The following is a 20,709-nucleotide window of genomic DNA, read 5'->3' as shown; positions in this document are numbered from 1 at the left end:
CGGTAGTCCCGCCGGTGGGACGGGACGGGGCGGGCCTGGCCCCTCGCCGGCAGCCGAGTGCGCAGGCGCGACCTGGTCGTGGGGCGGTCGCGGGGAGCGGAGGACGCTGAGGAGGGTGGTGGGCTGCCGCTCTCGCTGCTATGCTGCTGTCTCGTTGCCCGTCCTCCAGCCGAGGTAAGGCGGCGGCTCGCCCCGGGGGCGGCTGAGCGTCCCGAGGGGATGGGGCTGAGGTGGCCGCCGCTCGGCGGGGCGGGGCGGGGAGGGGACGGGGAGGGGACGGGCCGGCGCCTGGCGCGGCGCCGAGGGAAAGCAAAGGTCGCGGTGGGGGCGCGCCCGGGCGGGAGCAGGGCCGCCAGCGGGGCCTGGAGCGGGGCCCGGGGTAGATCCTGTGGGCGAAGGGGGGGGTCCTGAGGCCGTGCCCCGCAGGGGGTGTCAGCGGCGGCGCGGCCGTGGCCCCCTCGGGCCCAGCGGCCTCCGCCCGCCCGCCTGAAGGTGCTCCCGGGGGGGGTGCAGCGGCGTGAGCGCTGGCCGGGTCCGAAATGCGGGTTATCGGTGTGTCTTACCTGTCTGTGACGGGGGGCGCTGAAAATGTAACTTTTTTCCGGAGCGATACTAGGTGTTAACCTGTTTTAAAGGGTAAAAATAAAGCAATTGCACCCGTGCCCTTACCGACGAAGTAGCTGTAGGGACATTGTGCTGGCAGCAGTTGTTGAAGAGCTGCGGAAGAGTAAAGTTTCTTAAAGATTGCTTGCTTCGTGCAAACGTTTGACTTCGGGTCACCAAGTGTCTCTGCAGCGTGGTAGCACAAGCTCGGTTCCCTCCCTGGGAAGAATCTGCCTGTCCAGGGCTTGGACCTGCCTTTGTCATTGTCAGTTGTATTCTGAGCTGAATATCACTTCTTTTGCGTGTATGAAATAGTCGATGTTTTTTTAACTTTACGATGTAATTCATAGTACCACCGGTTCTGCTTAAATAAAAATATCTCAAAAATTAAGTGCAGGTGTCGTGTTTTAATGTAGATGTATAGGTGTAGTTATTGTTATGCTTGTAAAATACATTGCTTGTTCTCAGATCCTGCCTGTTTGCAGGTAAAGGATGATTAAGAGATTATATGATAATAGCTTTTATGCTATGTTGGTTAAGTACAAAATTGCAGTTAAGAAACTAGCATAGATAATACTTATTGGCTTGCTCATAGAGAGCAGTATCGTGACTGTCACTGTGCGGAGTTATAATGGAGGATGTTTGTGCTGGCCTTGCCAGTCACCATTCTCAACAAAACGTTTCAGTCATAGGATGTTGGTGATTTTGCTTATGTAGTTTTGCAGAAATACTCTAAATATGATATTCTCCTTCTTTACCTCTGAAATTTGGGAAAGTGAATCCTTAAAGGAAGGAAAAATACCTGTCACAGTGCATTAGTTCACAGACCTTTTAACTATAACTAGTTTTGATGCTAACCATACTAGTTTTCTGAGTGTAAATCGCATGCATCTTCATAATTTTTTTGTGAAAGAGGAAAATTAGAACAAGAATGCAACATGTAATAGCCCTTCTGTAGAGTCCTATTTTGATAATTTTAAACTTTCATTTGGTCCATTTGCTTAAAAAGAAGTTGTAATTTGTTCTTTCAATAATTAATGTATCTGCAGCAAAGGTGGAGATTAACTGTATCTACTGTTCCTAGCTTTGGGTAAAGTATACTGGTTTTAAGTCTGAGCTTTTATAGTGGACCATGACACTTACTTTAGATGAACTGTCTACTGTCAGTAGCCCAAATTCTGTGTCAAAATGTGTTGAGATGTTGGAAGGGATGAACTTGCATGTCCTAGCCCTATAGTTGATCGGTCATTTTAAGTGAAGTCTGAGATAAATCTTTTGAAGTTTGAAGTGAAATAGGAATTTAAAATGTGTTTCACTTGTGTACACACATGTTATCCTATTCCTGTGTCAGCTATTAGAAATGGCTGGCCAGCATATTGAGTGGTATTATGTGAAGAATGCTTAAAGGGCAAGGTCTTTACTCCTTTTTTTTTTTCTTTTTTTTCTGATTTAAAATTTTCTAGCGTATTCCTAACTTGAAACTATAAAAATCTGTTTTTGTGGTTCCTCATCTTCACATCACCTGGTAGCGATTACTGATTTGACAAATTTCTTGGTTTTGCAGCACGCCAGTGCTTTCATGCTCTAAAGTTGGTAAAGAGAGACTGCCTTCCATCATTGCATATCGCAAGATGTGCATCTACTGCCTCTGTGCCTCGCATAACTACGCATTATACAATTCATCCTCGGGACAAAGACAAACGATGGGAAGGTAAGCAAAAAATGCATTCTTTGAAAGCTTCTTTATTATTATTGCTCATTTTTCAGGACACTGAAATGTGTTGCTTTTTTTTTCTTTTTACAGAAATTCTGTACTCTTAAATACAATACTAATATTCCAAATTAAATTTTGTGGTTGCTATCTCACAATGAGTGTCTTTAGTGCCATAAAATGGGATCAGATTTAACTTGATCCTAGTTGTTTAAAGAAAATTTCTAGGCAGCTTTTGCTTTAGTGACTATCACAAGATTTAATTCTAGGCAGGTATTTATCTGTTGGATTTTTTCAGTTCTTACCATGAGAGTTTGTGAGAAAATAAGATTAATATATATCTCGGGGCGTTCCTGCCTCTACATATTCAGCAATTTTGATGGCGTCAGTTGCAGAAAAGACACTGATTAATTAATGTAAAATAAAGTTACGTGATCTGACTAAGGGTCTTTTTTCCTTTCTTTCTCCCTTACCTAGAGTCTCAGTTGGTGTCTTTGATACAGCTAACCAACTGGGCTCTTAAGTTTAACGTTCTAAGATGATACTTACTTTTGGTGCATAGAGACTGAGTATGTATTTTTATAGTGTGTCTCCTTACAACTTAAAAAGAGCTAGTTTTACATTGGGATGCTAATGTCCTTCTGCAGTCTTCCAAGTACTGAAGTGGGGGTTCTGTTGAATATTTAGCCTCCTTTTATGCAGAGTAATGCTTCTGGGATACACAGTAGCCAATCCTGCAGAGCAAGGTTTAGTGAGAGAGTGTTTGGGGGAAAGTGGAGATTGGTTTATGTTATTATCTTTTTTTCTATTAAAGGGGTAAACATGGAAAGATTTGCAGAGGAAGCTGACGTTGTCATCGTTGGAGCAGGCCCCGCGGGTCTTTCTGCAGCTATTCGACTCAAACAGTTAGCTGCTGAGCATAGCAAAGAAATACGTGTTTGCCTGGTGGAAAAGGCTTCTCAGATTGGTGCGCATACACTCTCTGGTGCTTGTCTTGAGCCAAGGTCCTTACAAGAGCTCTTTCCCGACTGGAAGGAGCGGGGGGTATGTATGAACATATAAAACACTGCAATTAATCGCTAGCTTGTAATAAACTCCCTATCTGACTCATTCTGGTACGACTTAGTACCTTGGTATCATTGGTACTTAGTACTGTTTTAAAATATGTTGATCTAACGAAACAAAAAAACCCCAACCTTCTTTTTAGCCTGTTTCCTAGTTCGACAATGCTGAATTTTTATGTCTATACAGATATGCTGTGGCCTTTGCCCTTTTATATAGTAGTCTTACTGCATATACGCAGCATGCCTGCTGCCTCTTGGGATGCACTACGCTTACTGCATTTGTGCCGAATCCAGCTCCCATGCACAAGCAGTAAGGTGGTGGATTCTTAGCAACGTCAGACTTGTTGCTTCTGTACAATACATCTTCATAGTCTCAGGAAATGACACACAGTACGCTGATTTCTGTGCAGACATAGTGGTGTAACGGAGGCCTAAGATGCTTCTAGGAGGGAGAATAGCAAGACATGAGCTGCCATCTCTGCCAGAGCAGCCATCTGACTTGTGTCCAGCTGCCTGCTACCACCTGGGAGCCGCCAGGAAGTGGGCCATCAACTAGCTGTTGTCTTACCAGGATAAATATGCAAGTTGAGCTGCCCTCTTTAGACAAGTCTAGAATACTGAGGTAGTACAAGCCTGTGTACAAACTATAGAAGTGATTTGCAAGGCTCTATTCCTTTTTTTTTTTTACCTCAGTAGTTGTGTTGATTCTTGCCTGATGACTGCCTCATAAAGTACTTTATCTTCTGCCTTATGATACTTTCCTATGGAAGTGCTTTATTAAACCTTTAATTGACAGCCAATTTGATTGTTTGATTTTATTTTATTCGTTATTTTGTTGGATTGTCTAGAAAAGCATAACTTTCAGTACCATTTCTATTTTCTTTTTTTATGTAGGCTCCGCTTAATACTCCTGTAACTGAAGACAAGTTTGGAATTTTAACAAAGAAATCTAGAATTCCAGTGCCAATTCTTCCAGGTAAAGTTTGGTGAGGTGGTAAAAAATCATCTTTTTTGGTATCTTTTTCAACTTTTCCATGAATGAAACAATTGATTTGATTCCATGTAATGTAGCAAGTATACGTGGAATGTCATAGCTTCTACTGCCGGGGTCCCTGTAGATCATGGCTGTAATAACATATGACATGACTGTGAAGATAGTAGTTGTACAAGAAGATACGCCATCTGATGTATACAATTTTTGTTATTTTGCTTAGTGTTCTGCTTTTGTGTGTGTGTCTCTTTTGTCTAGGACTTCCAATGGTTAATCATGGAAATTACATTGTACGTCTGGGCCACTTTGTGAGTTGGCTCGGCGAACAAGCAGAAGCTTTGGGTGTTGAGATTTATCCAGGCTATGCAGCAGCTGAGGTAATAATGACATCAGTGTGTATATGAAAAGTGGTTTTGGACCCCTGCTTCAGTCGACTTCCAATTTATTTGTACATTCACAACATACCTCTTAAAAGAAGTATATTGTGAAAACTGTTTCGGTGTCTAAATTCCCTGGCCCAGATCCAGCAAAGTGCAAGTGGATCATACAGTATGCTAATAAATACATAATTTTCATGTTTGGCCATTAAAGACGTAGTGTGTAGAAGTTCTGCATTAGAACTTTTTATGAATGGATTAAAATGAGATATCATTAAAATGTTTCATTTGTTTAAATATTTCCAAAGGTTCTTTTTCATGAAGATGGTAGTGTGAAAGGGATAGCAACTAATGATGTGGGCATTCAAAAGGATGGAGCACCTAAAGTAAGTAGCTCTCTTCCCCATAACTAGGGGTCTAACTGTGGAAATTGTGATGTATCTGCTTCTACCGTCATCAGTAGTCTTGCTGCAGGCTAAGAAAAGTGTAAAATTCGTATCTGTCTTCCCTCTTGGTATGTAAAATGGACCTATTACCTGTGAAAGCTCTGGTCTCAGAACATTGTAAACTTCTGAGATTAGCAGAAAAAGCCTTTGCAGAAATGAGGTTAGTTTGAGGGTGACTTAAGGAAATATTGTAAGGGTGTTCTGACGTATGTGAAATCAGGAAAGAAAGGAAAGGATTCCAGGAACTCCTAGAAAAAAGGTGGAAAGGTGAAACAGAAAGCTGTTATCCAGCTGGTAACTAGCAACATGTAAGAGAGTGTGCTTCTGTCTGATCCATTTTCTTTGATATTTACAACTGCAGTCACATTTGTTGACAGTCCGTCTACCTTGTTGGGGCAAGGTACACACTGAATCTTTATACCTTTTTGCTGGTTGGTCACATTTCTGTATCCAGAAGGTGACTCCCTGCCCTAAGTGTTGGACTTTGGCTGATTTTTAGTGGAATCCAGAACCTGCGGTAAGCGTATCGCTTCCCTGTGCAATATGTAGGGAGAATTTGGCACCTCAGAATAACTCAGAACAACTTTCACAGGGAATTATTTGGCTAAAGAAGTTATGAGTACAAGTCTTTTCTTAAGGTTTACTTTTTTATAAGGTTTCTTACTGGTTACGTAGAGTTTCAAAGAGGTATTTACTTTCACATAAAAGTGAGGTCTATTTTTCCCATTTAAAGGCAGGGGATGAGAAGAAAAGATTAATTCTTGTTCTGAGAGAATATAGCCAATGGAGGAGGAAACGGTGTCAGGGAAAAATAATGTGTTTTCCCAGTACAGTATTGTCTGTCTCCTGTAGGGCATAGACACGCTCCTGTTTTCAGGTATGCATTTTCTCCAGCAGGAGGCGCATGTGCTGTGGTAATGAAGATTAATTAGAGTTTTGGGTTGGTTTTGCTTAAAATGGGAAGGAACTATGATTTTTTTTAAATTTTTATTAAAGCATCCTCAAAACCTAGATTTTTTTTTCCCCCCATTTATTCTGGAAGAATGCGTCTATTAACTTCTTTAATGCACATAATCAGTGTGCCACTACTGCAGACTTTTTGAGTATTCAAGTGTGTTAACTGTCAGTTAGGTCAGCTGATAATACTTCCAGCGTATAAAAATTCAGATAAATAAACATAGTTTGTGTAACCTTCAAGGCAAGAATATCTTCAATGTGTTTGTACAGAGCCTAATCAAATAGACTGTGGTTAATGAATAGAGTTTCACCTTGCAGTCAGCACCATTCAAACAAAAATGCCAATGGTAAAAATACATAGTAAAAAGTTGCACATTGATTCTTGTGTAGATGTTGGAGAAGGATCTTAACTGTGAAAAACAACTTTGTTGCATTACTGAAACATTTCAAATTCATTAGTTCCTGATATTTACAACAGAGAGTTTTATTTAATTGATTTATTTTATATAAATCTACTTCAGATTGAACAATATGTTTTTAACCTTTAGATCAAGTAATAATTCCCTGTAGTTCTCTTAGTAATTTGTAAGGGTAATTAATTTTCAGGTTGATTATCAGAAATTCAAAGAATACACACACAAAAAAGGCAAAATTTTGTAACTCCTGTTTAAAGGTAATTCCTGACCAGAGGGAACATTTTCATTTGCTAGCCTTTTTCAGAGGTTTCCAAACAGTGAGTTAAAAGCAGATTTCACCTGAGAGACAACTTCAAACCAAAGCAATAAGCTGCTTCTGGACGAATGCTGGCTTGCCTTCAGATGGTTTTAATGGGTACTGCTGGATATCTTAATCCAAAACTGGTTTCATTATCCTTTTCAACATTAGATTTTTGTCTTAAATCAAGCATGTTCTTCTTTTTTTACCCTGCAAGATTATATATATTTAGAATCTTGTATCCTTACATTGCAAATATAGTCCAGTAATACTCTCATCCAGTACGCTCACACATGCAGGTGGCATGCTTGTACATGAGTATGCTGGTTCCCCTTATCTTACTCTCAGTCTCATTATTGGAATTTTTGATGAGATTTTTTTTCTATAATGATACTTAATGTTTAATTTTACTGTATGTTTTAACATGTAAGATTGGTGTCATATTATAGTAACTTTATTCTGAGGTAGTGGGTTCTTTTGGGGGTGGGGGTGATGCAGGTTTTTCTAATCTGGTGTGTCTGTCTAGCCTCTGTCATATGTGCGTGGGGGGGTGACAATGTTTTATTGTAATGTGACTTCATAAGCAAAAATTAAAGTGAAGTTATAGGTTAAGATTCTTTGTCCTGTCAGGGTTCCTTTGCGTCATATGAACAAGCAGATGTGATATGAGTATCCTCTTATGTGGAAAAGATTCTGTTTTTCAGTAATGACTGGTGGCTCTGCAGTGCTGCTCTACTGAAGTCCCCTTACAAGATTTGTCAGGGGTGTATCATGATTAGGTGGAAAAGACAACTGGACTAGAGCCATAGCTTGCAGTGGTTTGTAGGTTCTGGGAAGCGCCACAAAGTAGTGTAAAATCACTTTATTGCCCTCCAATTTCTTGTTATGAGTTTGTTGCGGCACAGATCTAAGTGCTGATGAAATGCTCTACTTTTGCAGGCTACCTTTGAAAGAGGCTTGGAACTCCATGCTAAAGTCACAGTCTTCGCTGAAGGTTGTCATGGACATCTAGCCAAACAGCTGTACAAAAAATACAATCTAAGGGAGAAATGTCAACCCCAGAGCTATGGCATTGGACTGAAAGAGGTATCACCTGCATGATTTTAACAATTAAGGAAAATACTGTGAAGCTCTAAGGTAGTTTCTGTTTGCCTTCAAGCTAATTTATGTAAGACATTAGAATGATAGACTTTGAGTTACACTTTCAGACTTCAGAATCTTTGCTATTCTGAAGCTGATCAGAGAAGATGCTCCCTCAATGTCGTGACTGCTTTGTTTCATCTGCTTCTTCTCTTATATCTGTGTTATAACTAGAGGTACCCATGAATTCACTCTGTTACCATCTTAATTTGGTTTCAAATTACGTTCATTTCTGAAATCTGTTTTCAGTAATCTTACTAAATGAAAGAAGGATTCATGCTGCCTAAGTTTAGGGGATTTTACTACCTGAGGAGGGGAGGAAGGGCTTTCTATAGATTTTCTGTATATTCGTTAGAGAAAAAGAGAGAAAAGGGCTGTTCACACTCTCTGAAACAACTTCTGGATGACCTTTTTTTTCCCTGCAAAGTACCTTCACTGTTCTTATAAAATTGGGATAAGGATCAGGTTTCCTTTTTGAAATATTTTGTACTTGGGAAATATCACTCATGAAGAAAAGCTGTATTATTTAGAATATGTTCAGAGTTTGACTCCAGCAGATTCTTTGTTTATTACTTTAAGCATGTGCTTCCGGCTACAAAATATTTGTTAAATAATTAGTTTACACTTCTGCAGAGAAAAATCACTCTGTAAATGTTCCTAGCTATGACATAGTCTTAGTTACAATTTCTAATACCTAAGTTGTCATTAAAGCAGGGTTTTGCTGTAGAGTTCCTTTGCTTCTGGATGAGATTGTGTCTGCTTTAGCAAATGGTACAGTCCAATAGGTATGGATCTGTATAGTGAAATAGTTGGTGCCGATGAGCTGATATCTGTACTATGCACGTTTCAGGGTTATTTTTACTTCGGGCTAGCTTTGGTCTAGTCCCATGGACTGAGTGCCCTTTTGTGACTGGAATGCTTTAGATTGGCTTCTGGAGCCTGTCTTACCGTTTAGTTTCATGTGAAAGGAATCCAGTTCGTGCCTTCCATGGCTGCTCTATGATGTGAACCACAGCACCGTAAGTGGGAGGAATTAGGAGTCTGGCTCAACAATGTGCTCCTTAATCTAAGATGGAATGTTAATGTAGATGTGCTCTCCATGCTTGAGCTGATCTAATGGTGCTTGACTGCCCTCTGTCGTTAGTCTGCACCTGGCACATAATTCCATGGTGAAGAGATGTTTTGTGAAATGAGCAGAAAATTTAGTTCCTAGTGGAAGCATGAAGATGCTTTTAGCAATTCACCATGGGTCAGACAAGTACTGGAGATGTGTAGGAGAGACCAGAGAGAGGACAAGCTGTTTGACAGCAAATATTTGGATGAACTCAGACATATTGTTAAGCCTGACCTTGAAAAACTTATGAAGAAATTGCAGTGATTCATATGAAAAAATAAAGTATTTAAAGAAAACAGTCAATGTAAGCATTGCATTCCTTAGCAGAAGTATCTATCTATAAAGAGTCTTGTCGTTGAATGAAAATTTTGGGTATAGTGCTGGAGTCTCAGTCCTGTTTTCTGATGTGCAATATTTCAAGAAAGAGAAGTATTAGGAAATTCTTAAATGGTAATCTGAAACAAGTATTCGTACTTAGTACCTGGTATTTTGCTGTATAAATTTATGCATTGGCCATAGCAGTAAATTAATTTTCTTCTCTACTTAATTATGGGTTTGATTTTTATTAATTATTCAAATGTCATTACTTTGCAATAGAAAGTAATATTTTGTGATCTTCATTTCAGTTATGGACTATCGATGAAAAGAAATGGAAACCAGGAAGAGTAGAACATACTGTAGGCTGGCCTTTAGACAGACATACATATGGAGGATCCTTTCTTTATCACTTAAATGAGGGTGAACCTTTAGTTGCTCTTGGATTTGTGGTAAGTGAAGTTTTTTTTCATGCTTGTTTGTTGTTGTTTGGTCTTCATTTTTATGTAATTTCTTTTCTCTGTTTTAATGTGAAGATGAAAACACGAGAATAGCAACAGACCAAACTTAGTAGTTTCTCAATCTTAAGTGCATTTATTCTCATATTAGGGAAAGTTAATTTGTCGTATTGATCTGTCTTTAATCCAGTGTCTTTTGTTAAAAACAAAATGGAAATTTACAAATACATTTGTTTTGCAAAACAAACAAATTTTCGCAAAGTGAAAACCAGATGATTCATCAAAACTGTACTCACAAAATCTTTGCAAGTTAGGAAATACCTAAATCACATACACCTTGGGTGCATATGCACTTCATGAGAGAAGCATACGAAGTGAAATCACTCTGCAGTTCCTCAAGTGGCATCCCTTCCATTTCTGAGTTCTTCAGCTTGTTCTTATCATTCTTCACCCCCATTCAACTTGCCCTCTTTGGCAACTGTCTTTCTGAATTGGACAGGCAGCTTCTTCCTTCTTACTGCCTCTTTATCAGAAGCATTGAGATCACTAGAGAGAGACTCTGTCATTCTGCCAGCCAGTGATGCAAGGAGCAATGGTAGGAAAAGTATTTTCTAGCACCTACAGTCCGAAGTGAAGCATGCACTGTTTATTCTGTGCATGTGCTTTACGCAGAAATGTTTTAAGAGTCAGGGACACGATCTGGACTTTTAGCAGCATGGGATTAAGGTGACCCTTTGGTCCTCTAGGTGTCAGAAGGATTCCAGAGAATGTGTCAAAGGGGTGAAAGCTGTATTTTTGTCTAACTGGTTTGTAAGAAACATTGAAAAAACTTGTTAGCTTTTCTCAGACATGCATACTTCTCCTGTACAGGTTTCCAATATTGGAATTAATAAGTATGGACAGTAGACATTCAAATTCGGTTTGCTTTCAGAAGTGTAGAGAGCTTTGATTCCTACAGAGAATGGTAATCAGTAATGTTCATATTATCTCCAGTTCGGATAGGAGAAAATTAACTTTTGTGTGAAAATACAAGCACTTTTTTCTTTGAGCTTTACGCCTATGTGAGTCTGAGCTGATTCTTGTAGAAGGATTATCTTGCACTTGTTTTGAAAATTTTTCATTATCCAGCAAGGAAAGTAGATACGAGCAGTGCTCTAAAAGCAATGAACTGCCAGAGAAATCAAGGAACTGTTTGTTGCTGACTCATAAATCCTTTTAAGAGTATATTAAAGATGGGAAATGCAGAGTGTATCTTTCAGCAAATTCTCAAATACATACAATAAGAATCCTAGGCATCCAGCCAATTGGCGAAGTCTTTTCCCCCCATTTTCTGCATTCATCATTGCTCCCCTGTGCTTTATTACAATGGCTCATCTAATTGGAAATGATAATTGACTCCACTAAACGATGTGAAGAACTGTTTAAAATATGTGAGCACAAGGACATAACTGTCTAGAAAAAATTGTTTACCTCTTCTTCTAGCTTTTCTAGGGCAAAGGGGTCTTGAAACACAAATTTAAAGCAAGTTTTCTCACTTATCATGCCCATTGAACCACGCGTAATTTAATTTCACGATTTTATTTCAAAGACAGATGGAAGATGATTACAATGCCATTGAATGTTTTCCATGCGTCAGGTTTCAGGTAGGGCAGAGAACAGTCTTATGGCAGCAAATTCTCAGATTTGCTTCTACTAATAGAATGTATTTTTGGCTGTAGTTTCTCCAAGTAGAAAGATCCTGAAGCTGGTTTAGTATAAAATAGATGTAAAGAGATGATGTGGTAATAACGTGATTGTTTTATTTTCGGACTTTTGTTGAGATGTCATACTTTTATTTTTATTAAAGTTGCACCTTTTCTTTTCTTTTTTTTTTTAAAGGTTGGTTTAGATTATCAAAATCCCTATTTGAATCCATTTAGGGAGTTTCAGAGATGGAAGCACCATCCCAGTGTACAGCCTACTTTGGAGGGTGGAACAAGGATTGCCTATGGTGCCAGAGCATTGAACGAAGGTGGTTTCCAGGTAACTTTTTCATGAAGTTTTTGTATTTTGAGTTCTCTGTAGCCGTGTTTTTAGTGCTGTAGATTCAGGTTGCATGTTGTTGGGGAAACAACTGAACTATAAGAACGATGGATAAGGCCAAAAGTTTTGCTGGACAGAAAAGCCTTGTTATCTTGCTGGATACTGACTGCCAACATTTGCTAGACTTAGGCTCTGTCATGCTAAAAATCTTCTGACACAGTCACTTTACTTTCTAAATGAAATATGAAGTACAGTTTATATTGCAATCAAATGTGTGTAGCAGCAAAGAAGGTATAGATAATTTTTCGTTGTGCCTGGAACCCTGGGGAAGAGAAGGTAGCACCAGTCATCTGGGCTTGTTTTGTGGAGTGGGGTGGCATGTTTTCCAAATTACTTGTTTATCCTAGCAGAGGGAAGTTCTTTCCAATGTTTGACCCTTAAGCCAGTGATGGTGTTGAAATTGTTATGTAGCTTGACAGAAAAGAGTCCTTACCTCCTCAAGTACAGATGCCTTTGGTATCTTTCATGCACAACTTTGAGTTTCTGCTTTCTTGAGAGATGGAATACCTTGTTCATTTTGTTCCTTTAAGGAGTCTAACAGGTGAAATTTAAAAATGCATTCATCAAGACTTAAGGTCGTTGAAAGGGTTGGAACAACTTGCAGGAGAAATAATCTAGAATTTGTGTTCAACAGCTAAAGTCCTTTCAACCTGTTGGCTTCTCATGTGGGAATATTGAAACACGGGGTGTGGCTGTGTGTCCTGGACTCCCAGATTCATTTTCTAGATGCTCCTTTCAGTTTGGAACTTAAAACTAGCCTGAGTGTTCATGATCCGTAGCCCATGTGTGGGGCTGTGCCACTCTGCTGACTACTTTGTCTTTCTTTTTTTGAACCTCCTCTTCGGTATAAATGTGGCTTTGTGCAGCTTTTGCAATACAAGTAGAATTTCAGCAGCAGCATAACTCTTGTCACAGTCTCGTGGAGTTAAGCTTTTACAGCGGCGTGGATGCCTGGGACGGAGTCACATGGGTTCATGAGCCAACTTCTTGGTTATGCACATGATACGCATTTAATCACCCTGCGGGTTGATTACTTTGTCCACTCTCAAGTGGAAATATGTCATATCATGTTGTAACATGGCTGTGTTACAAGCTTATTTTGGAAACCACTGTCAGTCCATTATTAACACAGGTAAGATACAAAATGCCAAGATGTTTTAATCTAGACTTTTATACAAGAGGGGCTTCTCTTTCCACCCCGTGCACTGGTTTCTCTATCACAGATAGACATTATTGAATTTCTGGCCATGATGAAGTAGCCAGATTGTGACTTCAGTTGCGTACTCCTTATCCTGCTTGAAACATATGGCTGAAAGAACATGGTATTTTTTTAAGTCACTTACAGACGTTGTTTGTGCTAAGTTACACAGACAGTAGCACTACAGCTCTTGCCCATCTCTGCACTTCTTTGTACTTTGTTGCTGGACTTAAAACAACATGTCACTTACTTTGCACTGTTCTTAATATAAAACCATGGGGCTTGTTAGTTGTGGCGTGGTTTTGTTTTTTTTTATTTCCTGTAGATAGAATTGTCTAGTTAATCATGAAGTCACACTTTTGAATGGCTTTTTTTAATACATGCTTTCAGTAAAAAAAAGCTTTATTCATGAGTCACTTAGGAAGATTTAGCTCTTCTTTTGCATGTGTTGCTTTGATTAATAACTGTAGCAGTCTGACTCATTTGCATCACTGGAGTCCAGGAATATTTTCTTATGTAAGTCATTCTGTAGCACTGTTTTTCATTTTGGTGACAGTATTGCACCAAACAGGTGTATAAAATTACCATCAATCTAAACATTTTTTGCCTGTTATAGATAACCTTATGACCATGTTGGCCAAGGCCAGGCTGGACGGAGCTTTGAGCAGCCTGGTCTAGTAGAAGGTGTCCCTGCCCATGGCAGGGGGGTTGGAACTAGATGATCTTTAAGGTTCCTTCCAACCCAAACCATTCTATGATTCTGTGTTCTTTAGTCTTTAACATATAGTGATGCTAAGTTGGTGAGAGAGGGAGCGAGCTCTCGGATGTTGCCCCGATTTTGTAGCTTTCTGGGGTATGTGGAGGGAGAGGACACAGTTTAATAGGCTTCATCTACATAGCTGTTATTTCTTTTGTTTATTTTAATTGCAAAATCAAGCACTTAAAATTAAGAAATTCCCATGCAGCCTCTGTTTTGTCTCCATTTTATCAAAAATTTTGAAAAGATTTAAGCGTTTTGTGGAAAAAACAAAAGGTGTTGCTGTTCTTGAGCAATATATATTAAGAATATCAGGGAAAAAAACCCTTCATATTGATGACCTGTGCAAGTGTCAAACATTACTCACTTAATAGATTTTCAACCCTGAGCTGAGCTAAGGGGAGGAGAATGTGGGGTTCCCTGTCTACTGTAGAGGAGGACTCTGCAGGGAGCAGGAGTCTCCCTTCTTCCTTCCTCCAAACCAGCCTTGTTTTGTCTGTTTGCTGCCAAGAGGGTGGTGGCTTCTTCAGGTACTCAAGGTTGAAAGGATTTTACCCTGTATCTCAGGGACAAGGAGGGCTTGTGCCATGCTGGCATGATGTGTTCCTTCAACTCAATAAACTGACTGCGAAAACAGGCACCAAGTGCCATGCTAATAATAATAAGGATTACTAACAAAGCTGCAGTATGTGCAACCTTTTGTGTTACATGACTAATCTCTTTTATACTTTGACAGTATGTTGGTCACTAAGTACCTATTAAGTGAAACACTTATAGCAGAATAAAAATGCTTGATCACCATCATTTTATGTAATTCAAAGAGTCAGTCAAGAAATCTTTCTATCACAGAATGGTTAGGGTTGGAAGGGACCTTAAAGACCATCTAGTTCCAAACCCTCTGCCATGGGCAGGGACACCTCCCACTAGACCAGGCTGCTCAAAGGCCCATCCAGCCTGGTCTTGAACACTTCCAGGGATGGGGCATCCACAGCTTCTCTGGGCAACCTGTTCCAGTGCCTCACCACCCTCACAGTGAAGAATTTCTTCCTAATCTCTCATCTAAACTTACCTTCTTTCAGCTTAAAACCATTACCCCTTGTCCTATTGCTACGCTACCTGATAAAGAGTCCCTCCCCATCTTTCACAATTGTAGGTCCCCTTTAGGTACTGGAAGGCCGCTGTAAGGTCTCCTTGGAGCCTTTTCTTCTCGAGGCTGAACAACCCCAACTCTCTCAGCCCGTCCTCATAGCATAGGTGCTCCAGCTCTCTGATCATCTTCATGGCCCTCCTCTGGACCTGCTCCAACAGGTCCATGTCCTTATGCTGATGTCAGCGCTGCATCATTGCATCCTAATAGATACGACAGAATAACTGTTTTCAGCCAAAGGTCTTGTGAAAAGAGAGGATATCCTACATACTTCGTTCATTGGAAATAATGTTATATAGCTGAACTTATGTCTTCTGGTGACTGAAAAGCAAGTTAAAAATCATAGTTCTGTTTTCAGCCTCAGGTGCCTTTCCTGCGAACCAAATCACTAAGCCTGTGATTAAACAAATCACCCAAAACACAGGGGAAATGCTGTGTAGTACAACTTTTTTTAGTGACTACTATATGAATAGTCAAAAGTGGCCAGCCCTGGGTGAACAGTAAACAGATAACAATTGAACGGGCAGAAGAAACAAAACATTTATTTTGGATCATCTTGAATTCCAAGGGATTATTTTTTTTATGTATTTTTCATTAAATAAAACTACTTGTTTGGAGCCAAATTATTTAGGCTATTAAAAGACGAATTCTTTAAGGCAGCTTTAATAAAAGCAGGATGCTAGATTCACAACCACTGCTCAGTACTACAGACTTTCAGAGGAACATTATGTTCATAACTTACCTTCAGTAGTGTCAGACCTAGGATTTGATCACAGTTTTCTGCTCAAAGTGCTGCAGTCAATCTTCAATATTTTGAAGCTGTTTCCTGTGTAAAATCTTAATCTCATTGGATGAGGGTGAGAGTAACGGTTTTGATAGTTGAGGTATTCCATAGTTAATATAGGTGTATAACATAGTATATTATTACGATAGATCGGATGTTTGCAAATCATCTGGCTGTCTTAGGTTTGTGACTTGACTGTCCTCAGTGACATTATGCTTCTTACAGAATGGGAGGAAGACAACAATTTTGCACCAAAAATATACTTGTTGGCTGCTGACCAACCACTAAAATAAGTGGGACCTGGGGGCATGGGGAGGGCACTGTGCAGCTTCATAGAACAGATTGGTAGAAAAAAGCACTGAGTAATAAACTGTGAGATGAGATGCATACAACTTACTGTGTAGAAAACAGGAACACAAAGGTCTTCACTTAAATTTGGAGGAAGAAAACAGTATCGGTGGATGACATTACCACAGTCTTGTTGCAGACAAAGCAACTGGAGAGAGGATATAAGGAAAATGTTGCCTTGTCATTATTTCAGAATCAGCCCCAGTACAATGGCTGTATTTGTATTTGCTTACTATGCCAAAATTCCTTGATTAAGAGGAGTAACTGGTGTATTTTTAGGTAGTGCACATGCAACTCTAAAAATATAAAGGACATGCCAGTTTCATTTCCAGATTAGTTTTGGTTTTGTTTTTTTTTTTGAAGTGAAAATAACAAAGCAAACAAACCAACCACCTTTTTTCTGTTTGTTTTTCAGTCAATACCCAAACTCACCTTCCCAGGTGGATTATTAATTGGTTGCAGTCCTGGACTCATGAATGTTCCAAAGATCAAAGGGACACATACTGCAATGAAAAGTGGCATGTTGGCTTCAGAAGCCATCTTTAGCCAATTAATCAATGAAAATCTCCAATCAAAGACAATAGGTAAGATCACTCACTGTACCTTGATTTGTAATTGCCTTGTGTTCAGCTGGAACCACCAACAGCTTAGCGGTAACTAAACGTGTCTCAATGTGTTGAGAATGCAAATAAATCATGAAATGAATGTAGTAGTTTAAAAAGGTATCTGTTCTTTATTTACTATTTATACTGTTAAAAGATTTAAGGAAGAACGAAATCAAACAAGTTTTGCTTAGTTATTCTTAAGTATTTGTCCTACTGCTAGAATAAAAATATGCCTCTAATGAGCGCCTGAAAAGTAAGCTTACACTTCCTGTATGAGTAGAGAAGAATAGTATATGTTTCGTTCCTACAAATATGTTAAAAATTAGCACTTCGTGATTCGAAAAGCGTTACTGAGAGACTACAGAATCAGAGAGAAAAAAATTAAAAGGAACAGATTCAATGTAAGCAAAACAGGGTGAGATATTTCAAGTTTCCTCTTCACTGTTAATTGCTAGGATACTTTTTTCCTTCAGGCTCCTTTTTCTGTCTTTAATTTTATAGTTTTCTCAGTTTGAGGCTATGGGTATTTCCTGTTATATGTAATGCAAGAAGATTTGTAGTTATCACCTGATCCTGACAGCATCGTAGTGATTCATTTAAGCCTTTGTTGTTCCCTTAAATCTGTTAAGACTGTACAGAGAGAGAACCCAATTGGAATTTCAGTCATTCTGGTGATGGACGCTATAGCCAGGTGCCAAATAATTATTATTTTAGAAATCTCTTCTCTGTAGTCCTGGATTCAGTCCTAGTGAGTTCTCATTCAGCTGAAACATGCAATACGCGTTACCACAGAGGGTATGCTGAACAACTGAAACTTCAACTAGTGTAACAGGCTAAAACGCTTAGAACCTATCTGAAACAATAAACGCTCTTACTGGGTAGCGTGTCGCTCTTGGTGGATTATTGACAGCTTTTATAAGCTGTTTCCAGTTTTGTCAAGACAGCAGAATATTACGGTCTGTTTTCTTCTCTGTGCATAGATAATGAACTTTTTTTCTGAGCCTTATGTGAGACAGAAAATATGGACTGAAGCATATTTTCATGTGTAGACAAGGCTTAAAGCTTATTATTTGCAACATCTATTCCAATACAGTAGTAATGGAGAATAGTGAAGGGGGGAAGCTTTTAGAAAATTTTCATTTGAAGAAACACTTTTTTTTTTTTTCCTAAGATAACTTGACTTTAACTACGCTGCAGTAGATGGGTCATATGTCAAGTGTGCCACGTCTAGTATTTGTAAAGAATACAATCAGAGTTTAAATTAAAAGTTTGTCGTCCAAATCAACTTGCTGATTACAAAGGGAGAAAAATTGTTCTCTAGCACTGGCATAATCCATTGTGCCATAATCATAGTTACTGAAATCAGAATGCTTGTCGTTGTGTAACTTGCAAAGGAAAAGGTTTTGAACTTGACAACGCTAAAGTCACAAACCTGACTCTTGGATCACAGGTAAGCTCTCCCGGTCAATTCTTAGATTCTAGGAGAGCGAGTAGCTGGCCGGCTGTCTTTATAGTTTGCTGAGGTTTGAGGCAATTTAATGCTGCTTGTGGGTCATTGAATAGAGGCTACAAAGGAGCAGTAAATAACTGCTGATAACTGCCAACAAAACAGATCTCTTCAGGAGGCTGAAATACGTTGTCTAGTGTATTCCTAGCTTACTATTCTGAAATTCTCATTTTGCTGCCTTCGTTACTAACAATTACCTCTATTCAGCAATTATTTTTTATTTCAAGGCTAGTCTTTATGTACTGTAAGTACCTAACAAGTAATGTACTGCCTTAGGACTTGATGTGCAAGAATATGAAGAGAACCTGAAAAAGTCCTGGGTCTGGAAAGAGCTGTACGCGGTTAGAAACATCCGACCCTCCTGCCATAGCATATTCGGTGTGTACGGAGGAATGATTTACACAGGTATATTTTATTGGCTACTGAGAGGAATGGAACCGTGGACATTAAAACACCCAGGTAATTTTATTATCTCCTGAAAGAAGATACTAAATGTAAATGTCAGTCTTTTCTGGTCTTAGTTGAAGCTGGAGCACATCAGGTCAAGTGGCGAGGCCATAAAGTGTAAAAAAGAAATCGATGATAAGGCAGTGAAGCAGACTTTGTCCTTAAGGCCAGGCTGGATGGGGCTTTGAGCAGCCTGGTCTGGTGGGAGGTGTCCCTGCCCATGGCAGGGGGGTTGGAACGAGATGGTCTTTAAGGTCCCTTCCAACTCTAACCATTCTATGGTAACAGAATCTCTGATTCAATTACCTAGCATATACCGTAAATGAAGACATTAAAACACTATTCTACTTAGCATAGTTTTTGTCTCATGAAAAAGGCTACCTTTTATGAAATGCTTCATTCTGATGACAAGGGAAATTAAAATAGCTTAATTAAATTCTTCTTGAGTAACTGGAAATTACAGTCATTCTATACTGAAGCTTATTTATTAAAAATGTTTTTAGGCCCAGATTTTGCTCAGCTCAAGCCAGCCAAAGATTGCACGCCTATTGAATACCCAAAGCCCGATGGAAAAATCAGTTTTGATCTCCTGTCGTCTGTGGCTTTAAGTGGTACAAACCATGAACATGACCAGCCTGCTCATTTAACTCTCAAAGATGACAGCATCCCTGTGAGCAGGAATTTGGCTGTATTTGATGGACCGGAACAAAGATTTTGTCCAGCAGGTAGGTAATAAAAATGTGTGCCTGAGCTGTTTTTGCATGATGAAAGACTAAGTACTTCAGGAAAAGTCCACCTGGTCTACTACTTCAAGCATTCTACCCCAGTCATCCTCCTAGAAGAGGGTTCAAGAGCAGGTCTTAAAATATATTAACAGTACTTTCCATGACGAAATAATTAGTAAACGTGGAAGAAGGCAGTTGACTCACACCAGTAATATACTTCCTTTGCTACACTTGCTGGTAAGCAGTTGAGCGTACGTGCTGGGGGCAACTGTTCAGTGCAGTGATAGCTCTCTTTTGCTCTTCGCAGGGGTTTATGAATATATTCCTCTGGAAACGGGAGAAGGATCGAGACTGCAGATAAATGCTCAGAACTGTGTCCACTGCAAAACATGCGATATTAAAGACCCAAGTCAGAACATTAACTGGGTAGTGCCTGAAGGTGGAGGAGGACCAGCTTATAACGGGATGTAAACTGATGGGAAATTATTCAGTGACTTCTGATCGCCAACCAGAAAGTTGGAGTATTTTATGCTGCATTGTAATTAAAGTACAGCACTGACCTGAATGTTAGAGGTCGAGGCTAATGTGCCATTCTGAATTTTAGGTATGACCGTTGCATTAAATGGAAAGTCGGTGCCTTCTGGTTAAACCCTAGCCTTATTTAAATAGAACTTCTTTACAGGAGTTGTGTGGCAGGCAGAAGAAAGTTCTTCTGAGGACTGACAAAAGAACTTTGGATCCTGGATTTATTGCTGAAGTTCAGTGATAACACGAGCTGTATCCAGAATTGTGGGTATGGTGGAAGAATTTAGTTATAAAAAAGGATTTTCTCTCTCTATCTGGAGTGATTTACTATATGTAATCCTACCTTGCGGTAGGGAAAAATACATCAGTCTAGAAAATTGTCACTGCTTCCAAGTGTTACGCATTTTACATCAAGTTCACAGGTTTGGGGCTTTCTTCCTGATGATAATAGGGAGCCCATCTGCAATACAACCTGTAAAGTGGTTTAAAAAAAAAAAAAAGTGTAATAGTTGCACCTTCCTTGTTCATTATTTCATTTTTATTCCTTACAAGAAATCAGGCCTGCTCTAATAAAAACTCTAATAGAAACTGCCTGAATTGTCTTAGTGTTAAACCAAGCTTCCTAGGAAGCACTAACTACTACTGATTTACACATCAGAAACACACCTGAGTGAAAAAACACAAGTTATTACAG

General features: G+C 39.4%; 1 protein-coding gene across 2 annotated transcripts; it reads left to right on the top strand.

Moving 5' to 3' along the window:
• Window positions 1-18: 18 nt before the first annotated feature.
• On the top strand, window positions 19-20,607 carry ETFDH (electron transfer flavoprotein dehydrogenase). Of its 2 annotated transcripts, XR_008466483.1 has the most exons (14): window positions 19-174; window positions 2,168-2,314; window positions 3,129-3,358; window positions 4,273-4,354; window positions 4,628-4,746; window positions 5,055-5,132; window positions 7,803-7,949; window positions 9,744-9,884; window positions 11,769-11,912; window positions 16,622-16,790; window positions 18,595-18,777; window positions 19,269-19,490; window positions 19,798-20,094; window positions 20,173-20,607. XR_008466483.1 is itself a non-coding variant. In XM_054201727.1 (13 exons), exons 1-13 carry the CDS (start codon window positions 141-143, stop codon window positions 19,959-19,961), a joined length of 1,860 nt encoding a protein of 619 aa, XP_054057702.1. In that variant the 5' UTR covers window positions 19-140; the 3' UTR covers window positions 19,962-20,607. The 2 variants fall into 2 exon arrangements, 1 of the variants encoding a protein (XP_054057702.1); XM_054201727.1 differs by having other exon boundaries at window positions 19,798-20,607.
• The last annotated feature ends 102 nt before the right edge of the window (window positions 20,608-20,709 follow it).

The sequence above is a fragment of the Rissa tridactyla genome, chromosome 5 (genome assembly GCF_028500815.1).
Source record: "Rissa tridactyla isolate bRisTri1 chromosome 5, bRisTri1.patW.cur.20221130, whole genome shotgun sequence".
NCBI lineage: Eukaryota > Metazoa > Chordata > Aves > Charadriiformes > Laridae > Rissa > Rissa tridactyla.
This window is presented reverse-complemented; position numbering and strand designations above follow the sequence as displayed.

What these genes read in the sequence shown, in the direction of transcription:
- ETFDH (XM_054201727.1), top strand. Translation starts at nt 141, where the DNA reads ATGCTGCTGTCTCGTTGCCCGTCCTCCAGCCGAG. An exon ending in TCTCCAATCAAAGACAATAG is followed by an intron (nt 16,791 to 18,594) that starts GTAAGATCACTC and finishes GTACTGCCTTAG; the next exon opens with GACTTGATGTGCAAGAATAT. An exon ending in GTGGACATTAAAACACCCAG is followed by an intron (nt 18,778 to 19,268) that starts GTAATTTTATTA and finishes AAATGTTTTTAG; the next exon opens with GCCCAGATTTTGCTCAGCTC.